The 23,043-nt window shown below is 36.6% G+C and overlaps 2 protein-coding genes and 1 long non-coding RNA gene across 3 annotated transcripts in view; 1 reads left to right on the top strand and 2 right to left on the bottom strand.

Moving 5' to 3' along the window:
- Window positions 1-405: 405 nt before the first annotated feature.
- On the bottom strand, window positions 406-7,328 carry LOC147833812 (uncharacterized). The gene is made up of 2 exons (XR_015507195.1): window positions 7,224-7,328; window positions 406-615 (listed from the first exon to the last, which is right to left on the bottom strand). It is a non-coding gene; the product is annotated as an uncharacterized LOC147833812 (long non-coding RNA).
- Window positions 7,329-9,571: 2,243 nt separating this feature from the next.
- On the top strand, window positions 9,572-16,233 carry trim35-27 (tripartite motif containing 35-27). Its single transcript, NM_199878.2, is given in 8 exon segments — window positions 9,572-10,017; window positions 11,123-11,218; window positions 12,183-12,413; window positions 13,128-13,150; window positions 13,222-13,346; window positions 13,623-14,036; window positions 14,329-15,815; window positions 15,848-16,233. Coding segments are annotated over 7 exon segments (1,659 nt in total). The 5' UTR covers window positions 9,572-9,615; the 3' UTR covers window positions 14,697-15,815; window positions 15,848-16,233.
- A 4,224-nt stretch (window positions 16,234-20,457) lies between these two features.
- Window positions 20,458-23,043, bottom strand: part of klb (klotho beta) — an 11,621-nt gene continuing 9,035 nt past the window's right edge. The window contains exon 5 of the mRNA XM_087281052.1: window positions 20,458-22,673. Within this exon, the coding sequence (XP_087137178.1) occupies window positions 22,255-22,673 (419 nt within the window). The 3' untranslated portion in view covers window positions 20,458-22,254. The remainder of the gene's footprint in view (window positions 22,674-23,043) is intronic.

Genomic DNA, 23,043 nt, shown 5'->3' with positions numbered 1-23,043 from the left:
CTTATACGTTTTCGGATCCCGCCGCATTCTCGCTCTTATTTTTCGGATTCCGTTTTTCGTCTTACCTGATTTCTGGAACCTGCTGTTCCCCGGACTCGATCCCGGTCGGCTCCGGCTCCTCCTCCAGGGCCTCCGTTCCGCCGACGCAACGCTGTGAGCTAAGCGGACAAATTGATCAGGTCGGGAAAGCCCTCCACTCGGAGGCCAGCCGTCGGCCAGCGAGCGGGAAGAGGAGGGGCGGAGTGGCGCCACACCGCCCCGTAGCGTTCGCTCGAAAAAAACCAAACGCGGCCTTTACGTACCTCCGGCCACGTAAATTGCGGTCTCCAGAAATGTCCGCGGGGCTACGTTTCCAGAATGAGCTTGGGTTGTATACAATACTTAAAATACAATACAAACAAGATGTAAAATAATCATCTTTAATTCATTCCACATTTTACATCCTTTTATAATTCGTCTCTTTAATTTAAACTGATATCTGTTTCCTTCTTGTAGTCTTCTGCAAATGGCCGTTTCAGATGTTAAAGGAACAGCAGCACTTGGTTGACGGGTCAAATACAGTGTTCAGTCCATCAGTAACAGCACAGCCTGAATTACACGCTGACACTCAGACTGCTGGGGACACACAGATGCCATTATTTCAGGGCTAAATTTAAAACAGCAATGTTCTCTTTTGTTCAGAGGAAGTTTGATCCGTTTACCGTGTGAATATTTCACATTCAGCTCGTGCTTCTCCTGTGTGTTTTATTTATTTATGCTGTTAATTTTCCTTCAAATTAGTCTCTATCAATCAGGGGTCGCCACAGGGGAATGAACCACCAACTATTCCAGCATATGATTTACAGTGGATGCCCCTTCAGCCACAACCCAGTACTGGAAAATACCCATACACACTAATTCACACTCATACACTACAGCCAATTTAGTTGATCATTTCCCCTATAGCGCATGTGTTTGGGCTGTGTGCTGTTCATGATGAGCGAGCTGAAACTAAACTCTGGGAAAAGTCCACGTATTAGGATAAAGAAAGAGAGCTCCAGCAGGCTCCTATGAAAATATTATGGACAATTGAACAGGTTATGCTTTTTATATCCATAGCTGTGTTTGCCAAGAACAACTCCTCTGCATTTGACTATGATAAATCACGTGTAGTCTGATTACTGTGGCGAGAGCTGAATATTTTGTCCATGTATGGGACAGTGGGACGGCCCAGTCGTCTGGACCTTGTGATTCATTAATGCAATTTGACTTTAAACGCATTCAAAGAGTCCTCAGAAAACATTTCAGGTGCACAGGGTCTCCAGAAGAGAGAAAAGCACTGAACAAACCCTAAGGCAACACTTGTTATTCGTATGATCGTGGCCCGGTGGCTAGAGCCATGCCCCTCTGCCCTCATTGGCTGAGGTGCCCCTCTCAGGAGGCAGTCACCCCCCTCCCCCTTCACTTTGCAATCGCGTTGAGCACCTGCCCCTGTAAGGGTCTGTGCACGGGCCTGATGCAGATGATACTCAATTGTATAGTTCAACTAAACCTGATGAGACGTCTGAACTGTTTAAGCTAACTAAGTGTATTAAAGATGTTAAAGACTGAATGACCAACAATTTCCTTCTCTTAAACTCAGACAAAACAGAATTATTACTTATTGGGCCTAAATCCTGTACACAGAAGGCCTCCCAACTCAATTTACAATTAGAGGGGTACAAAGTTAGCGTTAGCGCTACTATAAAAGATCTGGGAGTCATATTAGACAGCAACTTAACTTTTGAAAATCATATCTCTCATGTCACAAAAACTGCCTTCTTTCATCTGAGATGTATCGCTAAGTTACGATGCTGTCCATCTCAGACGAAGAAAAGCTAGTCCATGCTTGTATGAGCTCTAGGTTGGATTACTGTAATGCTCTGTTCGCTGGTAGCCCAGCATCCTCTATTAACCTTCTACAGCTCAGAAAAGAAAGTTTTCTTAAGGCTCTTGCTAAGCACAGATTTTTTAAAATGATTGCAACCAATTAAAATGTTAGAAAAAGTATCAATCAAACATCCAATAAGGTGTGGGAGTCACTATCTAGCACCGTTTGAAGGTGGAACTTCATTTTCTGACTCATGGTGACAGGAGCACATGGTATGAGAAGACGTTAAGATTATTAACCTCATTTAAAGTAGCATAAACTGGACAAAAAAAAAGTGTGCATTTTTGAAGTTGTAGAGAAGCTTTTTGTCAGGTTTTATGTAAATAAGGGGTAAAAAATACTTTAAATAAAGTAAAAAAAATAAGTTTTTTTTATTTTACATGTTCAGAAATGTAATTGTTCTATTCGTTGCCTCAGGGGAACGTTATGTGATAAGTGGTTCTTTTCACGAAGTGAATACTGACATTGCATGTGGGCATTTTCACATATTATCACTATTACATATTGTATTATTTTTTATTTAATTGTACTTTTTTACTTATTTTGACAGAAAAATGAAAGTAAGCTTGTTTTATGGAAGTAAAGAGCAGGATCCCATCTGAGGACAATGAGACTGCAGTGACAGTGAGGAGGTAAGCGGTCAGCCGGTAGTTGCCAAAAGGAACGACGTCATACTGCCCTGTAGTGTTCGCTTAAAAAAATGAAATGCAGCCATGATGACCATATACTTTTTGACTAGATATTCTTGAAGGCTCTAATATTCAGCTTAAAGTGACATTTAAAAGCTTCACTAGGGTAATTAGGGTAAAGTTAGGGTAATTAGGCAAGTCATTGTATAACAGTGGTTTGTTCTGGAGACAATCCAACACTAATATTGATTAAGGGGGCTAATAATATTGACCTTAAAATGGGTTTAAGAACTACTTTATTCTTGTCGAAATAAAACACAAGACTTTCTCCAGAAGAGCAAATATTAGAGGAAACACTGTGAACGATTCCTCAACCTGTTCAACATATATTTTAAAAAGAAAAAGAAAATCACAGAAGGGCGAATAAAACTGATCTAAACCGTATATGTTAATGTAAATATCCATGGGGTTTAATACTGAGGGTTAGGGATTTGTACAATTCCAGTACAAGCATACGTATTAATGTTGCTTGAGCATTGTCATTCTTGAGCAGCGTGCTGGATGAAGCCGTCCTGACCCGACTATCTCCACCTGTTTACAGTGTAATGATGTGATTCAGTGAAGCGCACGGCCTCATTACAGCATCACCCTCAAGAAGAGCATGCAGTTCACACACACACACACACTGCTAAAAGGCCTGGCTTCATGCTGAGAGTGAGAGAAAATTCCACCTTGGAAAGTTTCTTACAAAGGCAAAAAATAATAATAACGACTAAGTAGAGCGAGTCTATCATTTTTGACTAAAATAAATTAGAATAATTGAATTATTTTTAAAAATTAAAATTTGTTTTGTTGACATTATTGGATAAACCTTTTAAGGTATTTTTTTTCTAAAGGTTTCTTAAAGTTGTCACAGACCATACGAGAGTCACATTGAAATATCTGAGTAATTTGCATATATTTAAAACCAATTTAAATATTTGCTTTTGTCCTCTTTTTTTCACACTTTTTTCCTTTGCGTCTGGTGCGCATGCATATGTGTCAAATTTCATGTCATGTATAATATTTTGTTGGCTTATATATACATATACAGTGGTGTGAAAAAGTATTTGCCCCCTTACTGATAGCTGATAACACAAATAAACAAGAACAACTGGATTATACATATATTTAAGTTGTTTAGTTCACAATATTTGATTAAACCTGAGGGGTATTTTAATATATTTTTTTTCAAACTGTTTCTTAATGTTGTCACAGACCATTCAGAAGTCACATTGAAATTCATGAGTAATAAATAAATTTCCATGTATTTAAATATGCAAAATATTATTTAAATATTAGATCCGTGCATATGTGCCAAATTTCATGTCATGCATAATATTTTATAGACTTAAATGATATGTTTAATAATAATAATAATAATAATAATAATAATAATAATAATAATAATAATAATTGGAATATTATTATACTAGTCATATTGAATTGAATACTGTGGTGTGAAAAAGTGTTTGCCCCCTAGATGATTTGTTTTTTGCATGTTTTCACACTTTTAATGTGTCAGGTTATCACACTAATTTAACTATTTGTTAAAGACAATACAAGTAAACAGATTGTGAGTATTTTAAATTAAGAAATTAAGATGTTATTAAGGGATGTTTGATGATCTGAAACATTTAAGTGTGACAAACATACAAAAATAATAAGAAATCAGGGGGCGAATACTTTTTCCACACAACTGTAACTACATATTCCATGTGCAACATGAAAATAGAAGTTTTACTTGGGAATATTATGCACTTGGAAAATAGATTATAGTTAAAGTAATGCACAATGTTTTATATATACACTGTAAAACCTAAGAGTCCACTTTAGTGTAGTTGCATCGATGTGTGTTGTGAGTGTAGTTAACTCAAAATTGACTAAAAAGTTACATCTACTCATTTGAAAAGAGTTTTGACCTCAGTGTTGAAGGTCATGAGCTAATAGAATACCTCATTACTTTAACTTAAATGGAGTAAGTTCACAGTACTCATATATCTTAGTGTAACTCAAATAGTTTGTAGCAATCGGTTTCCTCAAATGGTTTGAGTTGCCTCAACTCTTTGGGGTTTACAGAGCTGTCTGGCCAAATTTCACATTATGCTTATCAATGCTGTGCAAGTTCCCAACATGCTTGAACAGAAATGTGCTAACCAGTATTTTAAATGATAATTGCTTTACATTTAGTGGCTTAATTTATGCAGCAGTCTGTTATTTAGCTGTCGCATGGTTCAGAGTTCATCTTTGTACTGAATTAGCATTTGCTGATGGTCACTTAGTTTGTTTGAGATCTCTGGCTTGAGCTGTGCATCTCATTTAAACTGATTTAATATTTGCTTTAATATGTATTAATGTATTTATCATTTGAGTTGGAGATCAAAAGTAAAGACTGAGGTTTGAATCTGCTTGTTTGCTAAAAGTTAAACCACATTTAGTTGGCTTAAATGCACAGGTCAGCCAAAAACATTTAGCGTTTCCATACTTTTATGTGTGTTTTTCTTCTTCTGTTGAAGCCATTGACTTCCATTGTAGGAGCAACAAATACTATGGAAGTCAATGGTTACAGGTTTCCAACATTCTTCAAAATATCTCTGTGTTCAACAGAAGAAAGAAACTCAAACTGGACCAAATGAAGGGTGACCAAAAGATGACCGAAAAAAAAAAAACACAAGCTGAAAAATGAACGTGTCAGTAACCATGGCAAGATTTTTTGGAAAGAATTCAGTTTATTTATATGTGTATCTCTTTTAGATATTTTTTCTTTGTCATACAAAGATGTTTTATTTGCTTTTTATCATGTAGATAAAGCTAAAAATAAATATTTTCTAATAAATCTATTTATTTTACCAGCTAAATTTTTAGACACAAATGCAAGCTTTTGTCTGTTAAGCTCAATTTCCCTATTTTTTTAATAAAGATTTGAAATATTATTTGAATACAATCGCTACCTCTAGCAATGTTAAAGCTATAAAATCAATTACACCTTGTGAATCTTACAGTATTGTCTCGTTTCTATAATACTCAGCGCACTGTATTGTATGTGACCCTTATGTAATTCATATTACCCCTGGCATAATCTTTTGTTTCTCTTTTTATTTTGTTCCGGTGTCTACCTTTGATTTTTATAGGATCTGTACCTTTTCTGTTGGTTTCTGTATTCTTGTTGAACGTTCCAATAAATAATAATAATAAATGAATGTGTCAATCTAACATCAATGCAATGGCTCCCTCTGGTGGACAGTAGTCGTTATACACTCACCGGCCACTTCATTAGTCACATCAGAAGTGTCTTAATTTCCCTCCCTTCACTTCACATCTTAAGATATTAGCAATAGATACTAAGATCTATTAAGATCATCTTAAGATACTAGCAATATTACACCTTTTAAAACCAGATAGATTAATATGATTACACTGATTGATTCAGGGCAGTAAATGTAGTCAATTGTTAGATTGTCTTTGAATCATGAGAATGTCTTGACACGTAATTTCCTTTATAACCTTTTGTTTTAATTATTTAATTATTTAACACATGTTTGTTTGGATTTTTCAGCGTTGAGTATCATTTTTAGATTTACATTAAAGAGGGCAAATCACAAGAAATCAAGGGCGGCACGGTGGCTCACATGGTTAGCACTGTGGCCTCACAGCAAGAAGGTTGCTGGTTTGAGTCCCGGCTGGGTCAGTTGCCTTTCTGCATGGAGTTTGCATGTTCTTCCTGTGGGTTTCCTCCGGGTGCTCCGGTTTCCCCCACAGTCCAAACACCAAACACATGCGCTATAGGGGAATTGATCAACTAAGTTGGGCATTGTGTGTGTGTGTGTGTGTGTGTGTGTGTGTGTGTGTGTGTGTGAATGAGTGTATGGGTGTTTTCCAGTACTGGATTGGAATTTAAAGGCATCCGCTGTGTAAAACGCATCCTGGAATAGTTGGCGGTTCATTCCACTGTGGTGCCCCCTGATGAATAAAGGGACCAAGCCGAAGGAAAATGAATGAATCACAATAAATCATTCATCAGATGTTTATTCAGTGATTTTTAATGTTGCAACACACACACACACACACACACGCTGTGCACTCCTACTCTGAGGTGAACAGTTCATCAGGGTTCGAGTGTAAATAAATTTGCATAAACGGTAACTTTGTGCTATTTGCTAAATTCGTCCTGGAGTAAGTTTGCATAAAGGTCTACAGTACACTATTTCACCACACACGTGCTCCTGCAGTAACACAGACCTACAGCTCAAGGCAAAATTCTTCTGAAATTTGCATTTTATTTTTTCAAATATTTTCTGAGCGCTGTTCACCAGAGGGAGGAAATATTGCACAATATTCCCTGTTGTTTTTATTCTGAAGCCTTTAAATGTCACTAGGCTGAATGCTAGTGTCTTGCAAAATAACCAGTAGAGTATTATGCGCTGTCATCATCATCAAGGCAAAGACAAAAGAAAATAATTATTGAAAATGAGTTATTAAAACAACACAGGCTCATTCTGAAACTGTCCCCCTGTATGCATTTCTGGAGATCGTGAATTATGTAGCCAGAGCTGCATATGGCTGCAATTAGTTCTTAAATCCAACACTATACTGTATATGGGGTGGTATGAAGCTGTTTCTTTTCACGCTACCAGCTGACCGCTTACCTCCATATGGACGACTCTTCCCGCTGTTTGTCCAGTGGCTTGCCATGTATGTTGATGGACTTGAGACGCAGAGCGGTGTTCACCATGATGACAGGGTTTGAGTCTGGTGAAGAACGGTTCCAGAAAGCAGGTGAGACACAAACAGAATATAACAAACTAAAATAACCAAGTAAACAACATGGTGAGAATGTGGTAAAATCTGAAAAATGTGGTAAATATCAGGCGAGGGCTTTTCTTTTTCTGGATTGCTTTTGAAAACATTTACATTTACATTTAGTCATTTAGCAGACGCTTTTATCCAAAGCGACTTACAAATGAGGACAAGGAAGCAATTTACACAACTATAAGAGCAACAATGAATAAGTACTGTAGGCAAGTTTCAGGTCTGTAAAGTCTAAGAAGGGAAGTATTAGTAGTATTAGTTTTTTTTTTTGAAAACACTGTCGGTTGGGTTTAGTGAAGGGAAGGGTGGGTCAGTCGATCTGTCAGTCAGTCAGTCAGTCGGTCGACAGCAGTCTCTAGTGGATTTATGTGAGAACAGCAGGAGTGAATGGCACTCGCGAGAGCAATTTAAGATCTGAAACAGCGTCGACAGCAGCCTCTGGTGAAAATGTAGCTCCTGGGACGTATTTGGTGCTCTCTAGAAATGTATATAGAGGTACGTTTTCAGAATGAGCCTGGGTTGTTTTATAACCAGCGCTGCTTTTCTATTCCACTTCTAGCTACATTAAAATTGTTTTCTACACGCTAAATATGGACCAACAAACTCAGTTTGCTGGGTTAAATTATCAATTAACGGAGTATATCCATTTTAAGCCTTTAAATTATTTGTTTATATTTGACCTGACTTGGGGTTACAACAACCCAGCGTTTATTTCGTATTCCACGTCTACTTTAAATTCCTTCTAAATATTAAATAAATGCTGGAGGTGAGGCAGTGGCGCAGTAGGTAGTGCTGTCGCCTCATAGCAAGAAGGTCGCTGGTTCGAACCTCGGCTCAGTTGGCGTTTCAGTGTGGAGTTTGCATGTTCTCCCTGCCTTCGCTTGGGTTTCCTCCGGGTGCTCCGGTTTCCCCCACAGTCCAAAGACAGGTGAATTGGGTAGGCTAAATTGTCCGTAGTGAATGAGTGTGTGTGTGAATGTGTGTGTGTGGATGATTCCCAGAGATGGGTTGCGGCTGGAAGGGCATCCGCTGCGTAAAAACTTGCTGGATAAGTTGGTGGTTCATTCCGCTGTGGCGACCCCGGATTAATAAAGGGACTAAGCCGACAAGAAAATGAATGAATGAAAATAAATGCTGGTTTGTTGTCACTCAACATTGGGTCAAACATGGACAAACCCACTGCTGGCTTAATTTAAATTACACTTTTTATCCCAGGGATTGGGTTTGTCCATTTCTGACCCTACATTGGTTTAAGTGGAAAAGTCAAGTTGGGTTAAGTAGAAAAGAGTAATGAAAAAAAGTGTTGATCACAGTTTCAACAACCCAGCATTTGTTCCTCATTCCACTTCTAGCTATTTTTAATTTACACACTAAAACTGTGGGTTTGTTGTAACTCAACATTGGGTGAAATAAGGAAAAACCCAGTACTGGGTAATTATTTTCAATTACCTTCATTCATTCATTCATTCATTTCTCTTCAGCTTAAGTCTCCACAATGAAATTAACCCCCGACTTATCCAGCATATGTTTTATGCAGCGAATGCCCTTCCAGCTGCAACCCAGTGATGGGAAACAGCCATACACACTCATAAACTACAGCCAGTTTAGTTGATCAGTTCCCCTATAGCGCATGTGTTTGGACTGTAACCGGAGCACCCGGAGGAAACCCACGTCAACACAGGGAGAACATGCAAACTCCACACAGAAACACCTGCTGACTCAGCCGGGACTCGAACTAGTGACCTTCTTGCTGTTAGGCCACAGTGCTAACCACTGAATCCCTGCCAACTTTATTATTATATTTTATTATATTTATTATTTTATAATTATGCCAATGGTTGAGTTTGTTCATGTTTGACCCAACATCGGGTTAATAAAACAAAACAGCATGTTTAAAGTGTAGAAAAACTTTAAAGTCAGAGAAATGTCATGGAAAATTTCCCCTTCAGAATTAAAGTATTTCCATTATAAGTCAGCTGTTAACTAGAATACACTTATACTCAGTAACTGAGAGTGAAATTGTCCTTTTCTTGTCTGTAGGTCATTGAAATGCTCGCCTTCCAGTGAACACCAAAGCAGGAGATCAGAATGAAACAGATAGCCTTCTGCGTAATCTCTCCAGGCCTTCCGAGGAAGCGCGCGCCCGCAGAACCCGTTTTTCCGGTTGTGACGTCACGCCTCAGCTGTATTTGAATCTCCGCCGCTTTTCAGCGAGCAGGAAACGGCGAGATGGCGTCGGCGTTCGCGGAGAGCCTCCAGTGCTCGGTGTGCCGAGACATCTTCAGAGACCCAGTGCTGCTGCTCTGCTCTCACAGCTTCTGCCGGGCGTGTGTGCATCAGTACTGGGAGCACAGCGGGTCCCGGATCTGCCCCGAGTGCCGGACGCTCTTCCCCATGGAACATCCGCCTTGCAACCGCGCGCTGAAGAACCTGTGCGAGATCCTGCAGCAGGAGAGGAGCAGTGGCGCATGCGCAGAAGCTCATCTGCGCTGTGAGGAGCACGGGGAGACTCTGGAGCTCTTCTGTGAGGAGGAGCAGCGGCTGATGTGCAGTGTGTGTGTGGAGGAAGAAGAAAACACACACCAACAGCACACCTGCACACCTGTGGAGGAGGCCGCACACACTATCAAGGTACACATGAGCCAGTGGTAATATCTGTCTGTCTGTCTGTCTGTCTGTCTGTCTGTCTGTCTGTCTGTCAGTAAGTAAGTAAGTAAGTAGGTAATACATTAGAAACACCCAAGCAACCATGGAGTCATCTGTCTGACTGATAAAGGTAAAGTTGGTTTTATATTAGCAGATTCAGACTTCCCCCTTAATAATATAATTTCATAAAAGTATTATTTGCAAACTCTAAATAGCGAAATCATATTAGCAGCCAATGACTATCAAAGTACAACATTGCTCACGGTCAAATAAACAGTGTTAATGTTGATTTCAAGTCATACTGGCATGCTAATTCTGATCGAATATTCAAAGTAACATGGTAAACAATATAGAGACTTCTAATTCTAAATGAATAAATGTGCGAATATAAAACCAACTTTACCTCTATGAGATGTTAAGATCTGGAACAAAATCACCTTTTAAAGTTAACAAATTAAATTCTTAGCAATGTATATATGGTTAATCAAGGAGTTTTTATATAATTACAGTAGGAAATTTACGAAACATTCATGGAACATAATCTTTATTTTTATTATTATGCTTTTTTAAATTTATTTTTATTTTACTTAATTTTTTTTTTTTTTTTTTGCATAATTTTGACACATACAATGTATTTTCGAATATTGTAAAAATATACCTGTTTTTTTGTTTGTTGTTTTTTTGTAGTTTTGGAAAAAAAAAAAAAATATTAAGAATAACAAATGACAGTAAATGGTCAAACTACTTGCTCTACAAACCAGATCGATTATGACGATCCCTACAATTAAAATAATACCATAATAAAATAACGTCAAGCAGCAAAAAAAAAAAAATGGATGGATGTGAATCAGACCGACACAATCAAGTTACAATGGTGTAACTTGAAAAATAAAGTCAACAGAAAAGGTTGAGATAATAAACCCGAAGAGTATGAATGCAAAACTTCTCTAAAATCCTAATAACTAAACGAACATAATGTTTAGGGAGAAAACTGCTTCATAAACACTGAAGAAGTGAAACGGCAAATATAGGCTTTTTGTGGTAGTTCTGATCTTTGATTTGTGCTAATTTTCTCCAATGTTATTTTCAGGAGAAGCTCAAAACAAGACTGGAGCCACTGCGGGAGCAGCTCAAACTCTTACAATCGCAGAAATCGATCGGGCGTCAAAGAGTGAAACGCATGCAGGTACAAACAAGCACTGAAAAACAATAAAAATCAACCTGACAGGCGACTTTCCCAACACTCCGCAATGTTTCTTAGAGGTTGTGCAAATGTTAGCAGGTAACATTATTAAATGGGTAACACTTTAAAAGAATGGTCCACTAGTTAATGTATTTACTAACACTAACAAACTAGTGGTGGCGCTGTAAGTAGCACTGTTGCCTCACATCAAGAAGATCAGCTGGGACAGTTGGTGTTTCTGTGTGGAGTTTGCATGTTCTCCCTATCTTGGCATGGGTTTGCTCCGGTTTCCCCACAGTCCAAACGCATGCGCTATAGAGGAACTGATGAACTGAACTGGCCGTAGTGTATGAGTGTGAATAAGAGTGTATGGGTGTTTCCCAGTGATGGGTTGCAGCTGGAAGGGCATCCACTGTGTAAAACATATGCTGGATAAGTTGGTGGTTCATTCCGCTGTGGCAAACCCTGATGAATAAAGATACTAAGCCAAAAAGAAAATGAATGAATGAATGTTTGTTCATCTTAAGTCACTGTGCATTAACTAATGTTGAGATGTTTGGATCTTAATACTGCATTAACAATGTTGAACTATGATTAATAAATACTTTACAAGATTATTCATACTTAGTTAATGTTGGTAAATACATTAAATAATGGATATTTTTGTTAAATACAAAAAATACTAATTAAATTAGTTAAATACAAAAATTAATTATGTTTTTGAAACGTTCTTGCAACGTTCATAGAAAAACATTACTATAATGTGGATTCAGTATTTCAATAACATTAATATAACATGAGACTGAAACATTTTTAAAACATTATTATAACAAAAAACATTAATAAATAACCTAAAAGAACATTTTTAAAATAATATGAATTCCTGCATGTGAAATTATTATTATTATTTGTATTATTTTTTAAATAGTTTTAATAACTAATTTCTTTTGTGCTTTCTGTGCTGCAGTATCTCGCGGAGCAGGCCGAGGCGGATCTTCGGACGGAGATGGAGGATCTTCATCAGTTCCTGCGGGATGAAGAGCAGCTCCGAGTGACGGCGCTGAGAGAGGAAGAGGAGGAGAAGAGGATGAAGATTGAGGAGAAGATCAGCAGCATCAGCAGGCAGATCTCAGCACTCGCTCTGACCATACACAACACTGAGCAGCAGATCCAGACCAGCAGCGCCGAGTTACTGATGGTGAGAGACTCTACACACACATACACACACATGCACATGCGCACACACACTCACAGGACTGTAATAATGAAAAAACACTTGAAATTATGATGGATGGATTTATGGATTGACAGATTGATAAATGGATGGATGGATGGATGGATGGATGAATGGATGGATGGATTTATGGGTTTGATGGACAGACAGATTAATAAATGGATGGATGGATGGATGGATGGATGAATGGATGGATGGATTTATGGGATTGATGGACAGACAGATTAATAAATGGATGGATGGATGGATGGATGGATGGATGGGTAGATAGATGGATAAATAACTGGATGGATGGATGGATGGATAGATGAACAGACAAGATGGATGGATAGATGATTTGATAGATGGATGGATGATGGATGGATAGATGGACAGACAGATGAATAAATGGCTGGATGGATGGATGGAGGGGGTAGATGAATAGATGTCTGGGTATATAGACGGATGGATAAATGGGTAGATAGATGGGATGATAGATGGATGGAAGGGTGGATAGATGGATGGATAAATAGATGGAATGATAGATAGATGGATGGATGAGTAAATCAATATAGACTTATTGTGTATATTGAGATTAGTTTGTAATCATCATCTCTCTCTCTCTCTCTCTCTCTCTCTCTCTCTCTCTCTCTCTCTCTCTCTCTCTCTCTCTCTCTCTCCATGTGGTCGTGTGTGCAGAGCTATAAAGATGACCCTGACAGGTGAGTTTCTGAGCTCTGAATCCTCTCATCATCTGCATCTCCTGCAGTTCTGACTCTCAGATGATCTTCAGTTTTCAGAGCTTCAGTTTGAGTTCAGACTCAGAGGATCCTCCAGAGGAGCTGCTGGACGTCTGCAGACACCTGGGAAACCTCAAGTTCAGCGTCTGGCAGAAGATGCGGACCGCCGCTCAATACAGTGAGTCCTGGATATTTTACGAGCCCTGTTTTTGTTTTCTTTCCCATGTTTTTTTTTTCAATGAATTTCTAACGATTACTTTTATTTGATTTTTATTTTATTATTTTTATATGGGAGGTTAGAGGTTGCTGGAGTGTTTACTGGAGTAGTGTTACATTCAATCAATAACATATTCATGCAGCACGTTTAATAAAGAAATTGAAAATATGAACATTTTCAGGATCTCTCTACATCTCTAATGAGACACTTCTCAATGTAATGTTTGTTCCTCCGCAGCTCCAGTGGTGCTGGACCCCAACTCTGCTCACCCATGCGTGCGTGTGTGTGCGGGTCTGCGCTCGCTCCGCTTCAGCCGCCGCTGTCCTCCAGCTCTGTGTATTGCAGGTGGGCGTGAGGGTTACTCCAGTGTTTTGGGCTCTGTGGCTCTGGGCTCCGGGTCGCACCGCTGGGACGTGCATGTGGGCGACAGCAGCGTCTGGGCTTTAGGAGTGATCTCTGAATCCGCCCTGCAGACCCAAGACCAGCTGCCCGAATCTGGACTGTGGATCCTGGGCTTCCAGAGCGGGGAGTACGGCCAGGGCTGCTGCGGAGAGAGTCTGTCCCGGCTGGGGGTCCGGCGGAGGGTCAGCAGGGTCACGGTGCTGCTGGACTGGGACGCCGGAAAGCTGACCTTCCTGGACTCACTCACAGGTTGCTATATAAGTTGTTGTAGTTTAACATTTTTAATTTGTTTTTATTTTAATTCTATTTTTTTTTTAATGTTATAAACTTCATATTATTTTAGTTGTTGATTATTTAATTGGTTTGCAATTGCAATTTAGGCTATTTTCAGGACGTTTTTCAGTGAATGCTGTTAGTTTCGTTTCATTTCAGTTTTTTATTTGTGATTTTTTTTTTTATTAAGTTAACAAATTATGATTGTTTTTGTCAATAAATTCTGTCTTGTTTTAGTTTTAATTGTCTAAAATAATCTTGCTCGCAGGTGACCACATACACACCTTCACACACCGCTTCACCGACAGACTGTTTCCATATTTCTGCAACTCCTGTCCATCTGAAGAGCTGAGGATCTTACCGGTGGAGGATCTGTACACACACACACCGCTAGTGGAGGAACTGAACACACACACACCACTAGTGGAGGAACTGAACACACACACACCACTAGTGGAGGAACTGAACACACACACTCTGCCAGTGGAGGATCTGAACACACACACACCACCTGTGGAGGATCTGATCACACACACACTGCCAGCAGAAAAAACAGAGCCTGTCAGAAAAAGGCAGAAGAAATGGATGTACATTATCAGGATTATCACACGGCTACTGGCCGCAAAACTATATTAGTAGACACAGAACACTGACCTGAGCTGGGGCCATTTACTGGCTGTTCACTAAAAGTAAAGCTTGCAGAGAGAAAATGCTTTATAAATAGTTGGATGCAGCCTAAATGTGTTATGTTCAGGATAAATGAGGTTGTTATCTCAGAATAAAGCCTGGCAGGTTAATCGCCAGCCTGATGTGAAGTGCAGCACTGTTATAGAGGACTGAAGGGTTTATTCTAAGACAACAACCGTCTGGATGTTCTTTATCATGCTTACTACATGAATACTGGCCACAAAACATAAACATTGGAAACAAAACATTGTTCAGAGGTGTATTATTTATTAATTCTTTAATTTAACTTAATCTCACAGAAATGAAAACAGCTGATGGAGTATACACTAACCTGCACATTATTCAGACACTAGATGAAGTGAAACAGACGAAAACAGCTGATGGAGTATACACTAACCTGCACATTATTCAGCTGATGGAGTATACACTAACCTGCGCATTATTCAGACACTAGATGGCACCAAACAGTCAAAAACAACTGATGGAGCATACACTAACCTGCGCATTATTCAGACACAAGATGGAACCAAACATTCAAAAACACAAAGCTGAAAATAAACTAAAACAGCTGATGGAGTATACACTAACCTGCGCATTATTCAGACACTAGATGGCGCCAAATAACCAAAATACAAAGCTAACAAGAATCGAAAACAGCTGATGGAGTATACACTAACCTGCAGATACATATAATGTGGATGTAACAATATGGATGTGAACGTATTCACTGATGATGACTCTCAGTTCTCGGATGATTCTGTTGTATTCAGCGGTTGTTATCTAGGAATAACTGACCTTATAACATCACAACTGAGCAATCAGAAGAGAGTATTCCAGACAGCCTAAACTAACACACTTATTTATGTAATCATAACAATAATAATATCTTCTGCCACTTTTTCAATTGCAGCCCATAGAACCAACTTATTTTTCTACTTTGCAATTATGAATGAGTTTTTTAGTAAACAAACACTTCACTAGGAAACAATGTGAACTTTAGTGATCAATTTTACTTTTAGCTCAGTAGCGTAAAATGTAAATGGCATAAAATGTAATGTTTTCCATGATCTTTTATTACATTTTGTATTTTTTTTTTTATGTTCTAATTATATTTTTTTATTAATTGTCAAAGTATTTTCGGCTGCTGTGACAAACTGTCCTGCTGTGAATTGTGCAAATGATGTATGACTGTGATTATGATGTCCGTGGAGCCTTATACACACACTGTATATCACTTTTATTATGTATATACTGATAAATAAATTATGACACAAAAACCTCATTTATAATATTTTTACTATGCAGATTAAAAATGCAAACTTTTCTTTAAATGTATATTTAATTTTTATTGTGCAGTTTGGATTTTCTGATGCATTTATAGATTATAAATGTGTTTATTCAGTCATCAACCCTTGAAGCTCAAATGCGTGATACAGCTGTGGAAATAAAAATATATATTTATGTTTGGCTAATTCATAATTTTCGTTTGACACTACTGATGACATTTCTTCAACATTTATAAAGGCTTTTGTTGGTCATTTTATAATTGCAATTTGGTAAAAATATTTATAATTGCAATGTTTATAGAAATATAAATTTTAAGCAACACAATACCAATATTTTAACTTTAGAAGAGTTCATTTGAACCATTTGTTGTTTTGACGAATCATCATTTTGTGCAAATAAATGATAAATATTGTAAATGTCAATATTATTTTATTTAAATTAAATGTTATCAGACATTATAGACTAAAACAAATTTTATATATATATATATATATATATATATATATATATATATATATATATATATATATATATATACATATACATATACATAAGTATTATTATTGAATTTGCTGAAATTATTATGATTTTATTTAATTATTTAGTCAATTTACTGGTTGAATATCAAAGTGGTAACTTCAGAATAAAGGTTTAAAGATTTTTGGTTTGGTCAGACCTGAACCATTTAGTATTCTTTCAATGCTGTAAACATTCCTTAGATTTAATATTGTCACATTCAAGCAATATTGCTAAAAACAACATGAAATTCTGCAGAAAAGTGAGGCTATTTCAGATCTTTATCTCGTCAGCTATTCACTGCATGCAGGCGGCTGAAAAACCTGCTCTTGTTTAGAAAGAGTTTTAAAGAAACTGATTTATCTAAATTCCTCATCGCACAGACAGAGGAGTCTTCAGAAAGCTGATCCTAAATGTTGAAGGAAGATTAGAGGAAACGGCCTGACGAAAACAACTCAGAGAAACGGAGCACAGCTGAAAGAAAACTACAGGTGTTTCATCCAGCATGGAAAGAGAATAGCTTTAACTTCAGTAATCTTTCACTTTTCAACTCTATTAAAACAGAAGCCAACACAGTCCAAGATTGTGGCCAATTTATCTACAAATACAGCAGAGGAATTTATTTGCCGACACGGCAGTAAAGGATTTTATTTTTTGCAATTTTTATAATTTAAGAAAAAATGTATACAATTTTAAGCATCTGCTATACAGCATTATATCAGGCAGAATAAAGACAGTCTGAACTGATTACACAAATTATAAACGTTATGTTAGCCCACATGAAAAAAACAAATACTATAATAAATACTACAGGGATTTTTAAAACCATATTATAGTAAAGTGTATTATACTGTATATAATAAAGGATAGTACTGTATATTTGCTGAAAACTACAGTATTGGGTCATTTGTTTATATTACTATAGTTGATGTGTTACCATAGCAACTGTAGAATCACCGCAACAGATCAATTACTGTAGTTGTTGTTACCATAGCAACTGTAGAATCTCCACGGCAGATCAGTTCCTTTAATTGTTGCGTTACCATGGTCACTGTAGAATCACCACTGCAAATCAATTACTATAGTTAATGCGTTACCATAGCAACTGTAGAATCACCATAACAGATCAACCACTATAGTTGTTGCGCTACCATAGCAACTGTATACTCCCCAAGGCAAATCGATTACTATAGTTGATGTGTTACGATAGCAACTGTACAATCACCACAGCAGATCAATTACTACAGATGATGTGTTAAATGTGTAAAAACACATTTACTATGAAATGCTGTAGTAATTTTTATAGTAAGTTTCGGAAGTCGTAGAACATAGCATTAATACTTTAAATTCATGATTACTTAAGGATACGTGCCTACACATTCTGTATATTAAGCCTTTTTCTTTTTGTAAAATTCAGACCAATTTCCCAACGTTAAAACGTAGAATACTTGTAAATTAAAAATAAAGTGCATTTCGAGGACATGTATAACACAACACGTAATTCTGCATTTTTATCCACCAGAAATGATTTCTAAACTATGGTATAAAGTTGGACAAAATGATTAGCCCTTGTGTGAAATTGAAAATCAATTGTTTTTTAAATAACACAGAGAAAGATGATTTCTTTTATCTTCGCCATGACGACAGCACATAATATTTTACTAGTCATTTTGAAAGATATTCAGATTAAAGTGACATTTTAAAGGATTTACTAATTAGGCTAATTATAGGCAAGTCATAGCAAAACAGTGGATTCTGTAAACAATCGGACAAAAAAAAAAAAACCCCTTAAGGGGTTAATAATATTAAGCACAGCATTTTTACAATTTCTTATTCCAGCTAAACTAAAATACATTATTCTCCAGAAGAAAAATAAAATAGCAAATACTGTACAAAATTCATAAATCTTGCTCAGCCAAACAGCATTTGGGAAATATTAAAAAAAAAAGTATATAAACTTCACAGGAGGATGAAAGATTTTTTGGAGATCAGTAGCATTGACTATGAGCTTTAAAGAAGAAAAATAACACAATAATGTTGATCAAGTTAATCTGAATTCCTCCTCTATCATTAATGATCTGGAGCTTTTTCATGAGTTTGCCTGTGCGTGTGCAGATCTGCAACCCGTGCCAACTATTCTAGACAAGACATACTTTCAGCCGTAATCAAAGTTTACCACGGTTTGGAAAAGTCAAGGTATTAAAACCGCAAAAATATTTTGTTATACCATTTCTATGGTATATGTACATTTTTTAAAGTGTTTTTTGTTTATGTGTTTTAAGGAAATCTGTAATTTTAAAGCAAATGAAAGTAGAACTGCAATTACATTTCATTTTAATTAAGTAGCCTGAGATGTTTGCTGCTCCAAAATATTAGAAACATTTTGTAAAATGTAATATATTGTGTTAAATCAGGAAAAAGTTGTTGTTTTTTCTTAAATAGAAACTATTTTACAGCAGTAAACACAATACCGTGATACTGAGAAACTGTGATATTTTTATTCTAGGTTATCATACTGTCAGAGACTTATACTGGCCCATGCTTACCTTAGATGCTGACTAAACATTGAATTTTGGTCACCTGATGTCAAGACTTAAATCTAAACTAATATTAATGACATTGTGTGCCTGCTGTGCAATAAATCAATGCACGAGAATGTTATGAATGTCCATCACTGCTGTTCTGCAGAAACACCGCTGATATTTTACATGCAGCGCACTGCAATTACCAACAGCAGCGGTGACAGTAATTAGAGACAGCAGCTCCTGTGATGTGTGTGTTCAGAAGAAAACTGATCTGACTCCAAGTGTTGTCCACATGCCAAACAAAACATTCCTCTGCACGACTGCTGACATGTAAAACACAGATGCCAGGGTGATGCACACATGTACAACTTAATTACTGTGTGCTGTCATGCGAGACACAGCAGAAAACAGCGCCGAGTCTTTCAGCTTTATGCAAAACACAGCCTGAAACAAGCAGAGCAGGATTTTCAGATTATACCAAAGAAAAGCATCATTCAACAAGAAAAGACAACAACCAAAAGACATTGTTAACATTCCCGGATCATCTCTAGAGTTTATTTTAAGCCATTTAAATGATTTAAATCACCGACAAAATGATTAGTTTAGATTAGTTTACTCTATTTACTTTTTATCTAATAAAAATATGAATTAAATATGATTTTTATTAAATAATAAACCTATAAGACTCTTGATTTAACAAGATAATAATATTTTCTGTCTGATCACATGAACATAAAATCACCTCAGGCAGATTAAAAGACATTAATAATGTTCTGTAATAAAGTGAAAACGTTTCAGATGTAATTTGACTTTAGCATTGGTTAGTGGATGTAGAATTGGATGTTTTTTCAGTGTTCAGAGAAAAATCAGAAATAGTTTTCGCAAAACGGATAAATAAAGTAATGTATGGATTAAAAATATTCCAAAAATACATTTATAATTGCACATAAAATCAAATATAAATACATTTTGTATAGCTTAACATTGCAAAAATTAACATTCAGCTGCGCGCGCGCACGCGTGTGTGGGTGTGTGTGTGTGTGTGTTTCAGATTGTTTTATTTTGATAATTTCCAGAGAACTGTACATCACTAGGTGGCGCACGCGCACTTCACCCTTGAAATGTACAGCTCAGGCTCCCTCTAGTGATTTTTTGTTAAAGTCTGACTTTAGATTTGTAAAGGTCAACATAATTAGCTTGGTCTATGAAACAAAATTTTGGAAATATTTAAAAATAATAAATAAATAAATCACAGGATTCATTCCTTCAAATGTACTGTATTATAAAATTTGAAAACTGCTTTTATTCCTACAAAACTAAAACAACTAATAAGTAAAAAAAAAATCCATGCTTGGTTTAACATAATTAAGGAAATATTAAAAATAACGTGTGTGTGTGTGTGTGTGTGTGTGTGTGTGTGTGTGTGTGTGTGTGTGTGTGTGTGTGTGTGTGTGTGTGTGTGTGTGTGTGTGTGGCCCTCATCTATGCAGGCTGAAAATATTGACTTTAACATTATTATTTTTTAAATTCAGAAACTGCTTTTATTCCTGCCTAACTAAAATAATTAATAAGTAAAAACATTATAATAAATATTCAAAATATATCTCTGCTCTGTTAAACAAAGTTTTGGGAAATATTTAAAGTAAAGGGTTGGTGGAGGGAGATTAGGGTTAGGCAATAAAGGGGGTGAATAATTTTGCCTTTAACAGTATCTCTGTGGCCTAATAGTAATGACTTAAAAAAATTAAAACTGCTTTTATTCCTGCCAAATTAAAATAAGCAATAAGCAAATAATATTATAGGGAAAAAAATCTTTGCTCTGTTAAACATAATTCGGGAAATATTTGAAAAACAACAGAGCTTTGTATGATAATATTGACATTAAAACTGTTTATAAAAATTCAAAAACTGCTTTTAATCCAGCCAAACTAGCATAAGTAATGAGTAAAAATATTATAGGAAATATTTAAAAATATTCCTTGCTCTTTTAAACATAATTTGGCAAATATTTTGAAAAAAATGCACAGGATGGCAAAACATTTTGCCTTTAACTGTACTGTATGTCTCTGCAGGCTGATAATATTAACTATCAAACGTTTTTTTTTTATTTTGCTTTCATTGCAGTCAAACTAAAATAATTAATAAGTGAAAATATTATTGGAAATATTTAAAAATATGTCCATGCTTAGACATAATCTGGGAAATATTTCTTAAAACATTCTCAGGTATGGCGAGTAATTTTGCCTTGCACTGTATATCTCTGCGAACTGATAATATTGACTATAAAATTGTTTTTAAAAATTCAGAAACTGCTTTTATTTCTGCCACACTAACATAAGTAATTAGTGAAAATATTATAGGAAATATTAAAAATTATTTTCTTGCTCTGATCAACATAATTCAGGAAATATTTGAAAAATAATACAACTTTGTGTGATAATATTGACAATAAAACTGTTCATAAAAAATTAAAAGCTGCTTTTAATCCAGCCAAACTAGCATAAATAAAAAGTGAAAATGATATAGAAAATATGATAAAATATTTCCTTGCTCTGTTAAACATAATTTGGCAAATCATTTAAAAGATTTACAGAAGGGCGAAACTTTGCCTTTAACTGTACTGTATGTCTCTGCATGCAGATAATTTGGACTATAAAATATTTTTTTAAAATATTAGAACTGTTTTCATTCTAGTCAAAATAAAATAATTAATAAGTGAAAATATTATAGGAAATATTTAAAAATATGTCCATGCTTAGACATAATCTGGGAAATATTTCTTAAAACATTCTTAGCCTTGTATGTCTCTGCGAACTGATAATATTGACTATAAAATTGTTTTTAAAAATTCAGAAACTGCTCTTATTTCTGCCATTTTAACATAAATAATTAGTGAAAATATTATAGGAAATATTAAAAACTATTTTCTTGCTCTGTTAAACATAATTCAGGAAATATTTAAAAAAAAAAAGCAATACAACTTTGTGTGATAATATTGACATAAAAATTGTTTATAAAAATTCAGAAATTGCATTTATTTCTGCCAAACTAACATAAGTAATAAGTGAAAATATTATAGGAAATAATAAAATAATTCCTTGCTCTGTTAAACATAATTTGAGAAATATTAAAAAAATAATGCAACTTTCACAGGAAAATTGTGAGTGTGTGTGTGTGTTTCAGTGGCGCAGCCTGTGTGTGACCCTCATCATGGGGAATCTCTGCGGGACAGTGACCCTCTGTGGGACACTGAGGGTCTTTCTCCTCTTCCTCCTCCTCTTCCTCAGCACAGACAGAATGATGAGCACACAGATCATACACACACTCACGAACACACACACACTGAAGAACAGCAGGGGTTTGTTCTCCGTGATGTGTGCGCAGATTTCACAGCTCGTCCCGTCCTCATCTGCGCTCTGACAGGGGTCGCCGGATGAAATGAATCCGCGGTGGGAGATGATGTCCCGGTACAAACTCGCTGATGCTTTGGGCCGAGAATGATGAGCGGCGGAGCTGAAGAGCCCAAACTGAAGATCATGATGATCCTGAAGCTTCCAGATGTAAAAGCCTCTGAGATTAACGCCGTCCAGCTCACGAGCTGCTCACAGAAACACAGAGCCAGAGGGACTTCAGTGCATGTGCATTCATTCACTTTCCTTCAGCTTAGTCCCTGATTTATCTCGGGTCGCCACAGCGGAATGAACCGCCAACTATTCCAGCATATGTTTTACACAGCAGATGCCCTTCCAGCTGCAACCCAGTACTGGGAAACACCCATGCACACTTATTCACATACACACTCATGCACTACGGCCAGTGTAGTTGATCAGTTCCCCTATAGCGCATGTGTTTGGACTGTGGGGGAAACCGGAGCACCCTGAGGAAACCCACACCAACACGGGGAGAACATGCAAACTCCACACAGAAATGCCAACTGATCCAGCTGTGACTCGAACCAGCGACCTTCT

This window comes from Danio rerio, chromosome 14, assembly GCF_052040795.2.
Source record: "Danio rerio strain M-AB ecotype USA chromosome 14, GRCz13ab, whole genome shotgun sequence".
In the NCBI taxonomy this organism is placed as follows: domain Eukaryota; kingdom Metazoa; phylum Chordata; class Actinopteri; order Cypriniformes; family Danionidae; genus Danio; species Danio rerio.
The sequence above is the reverse complement of the archived record's forward strand: the minus strand, read 5'-3'. Positions and strand labels throughout refer to the sequence as shown.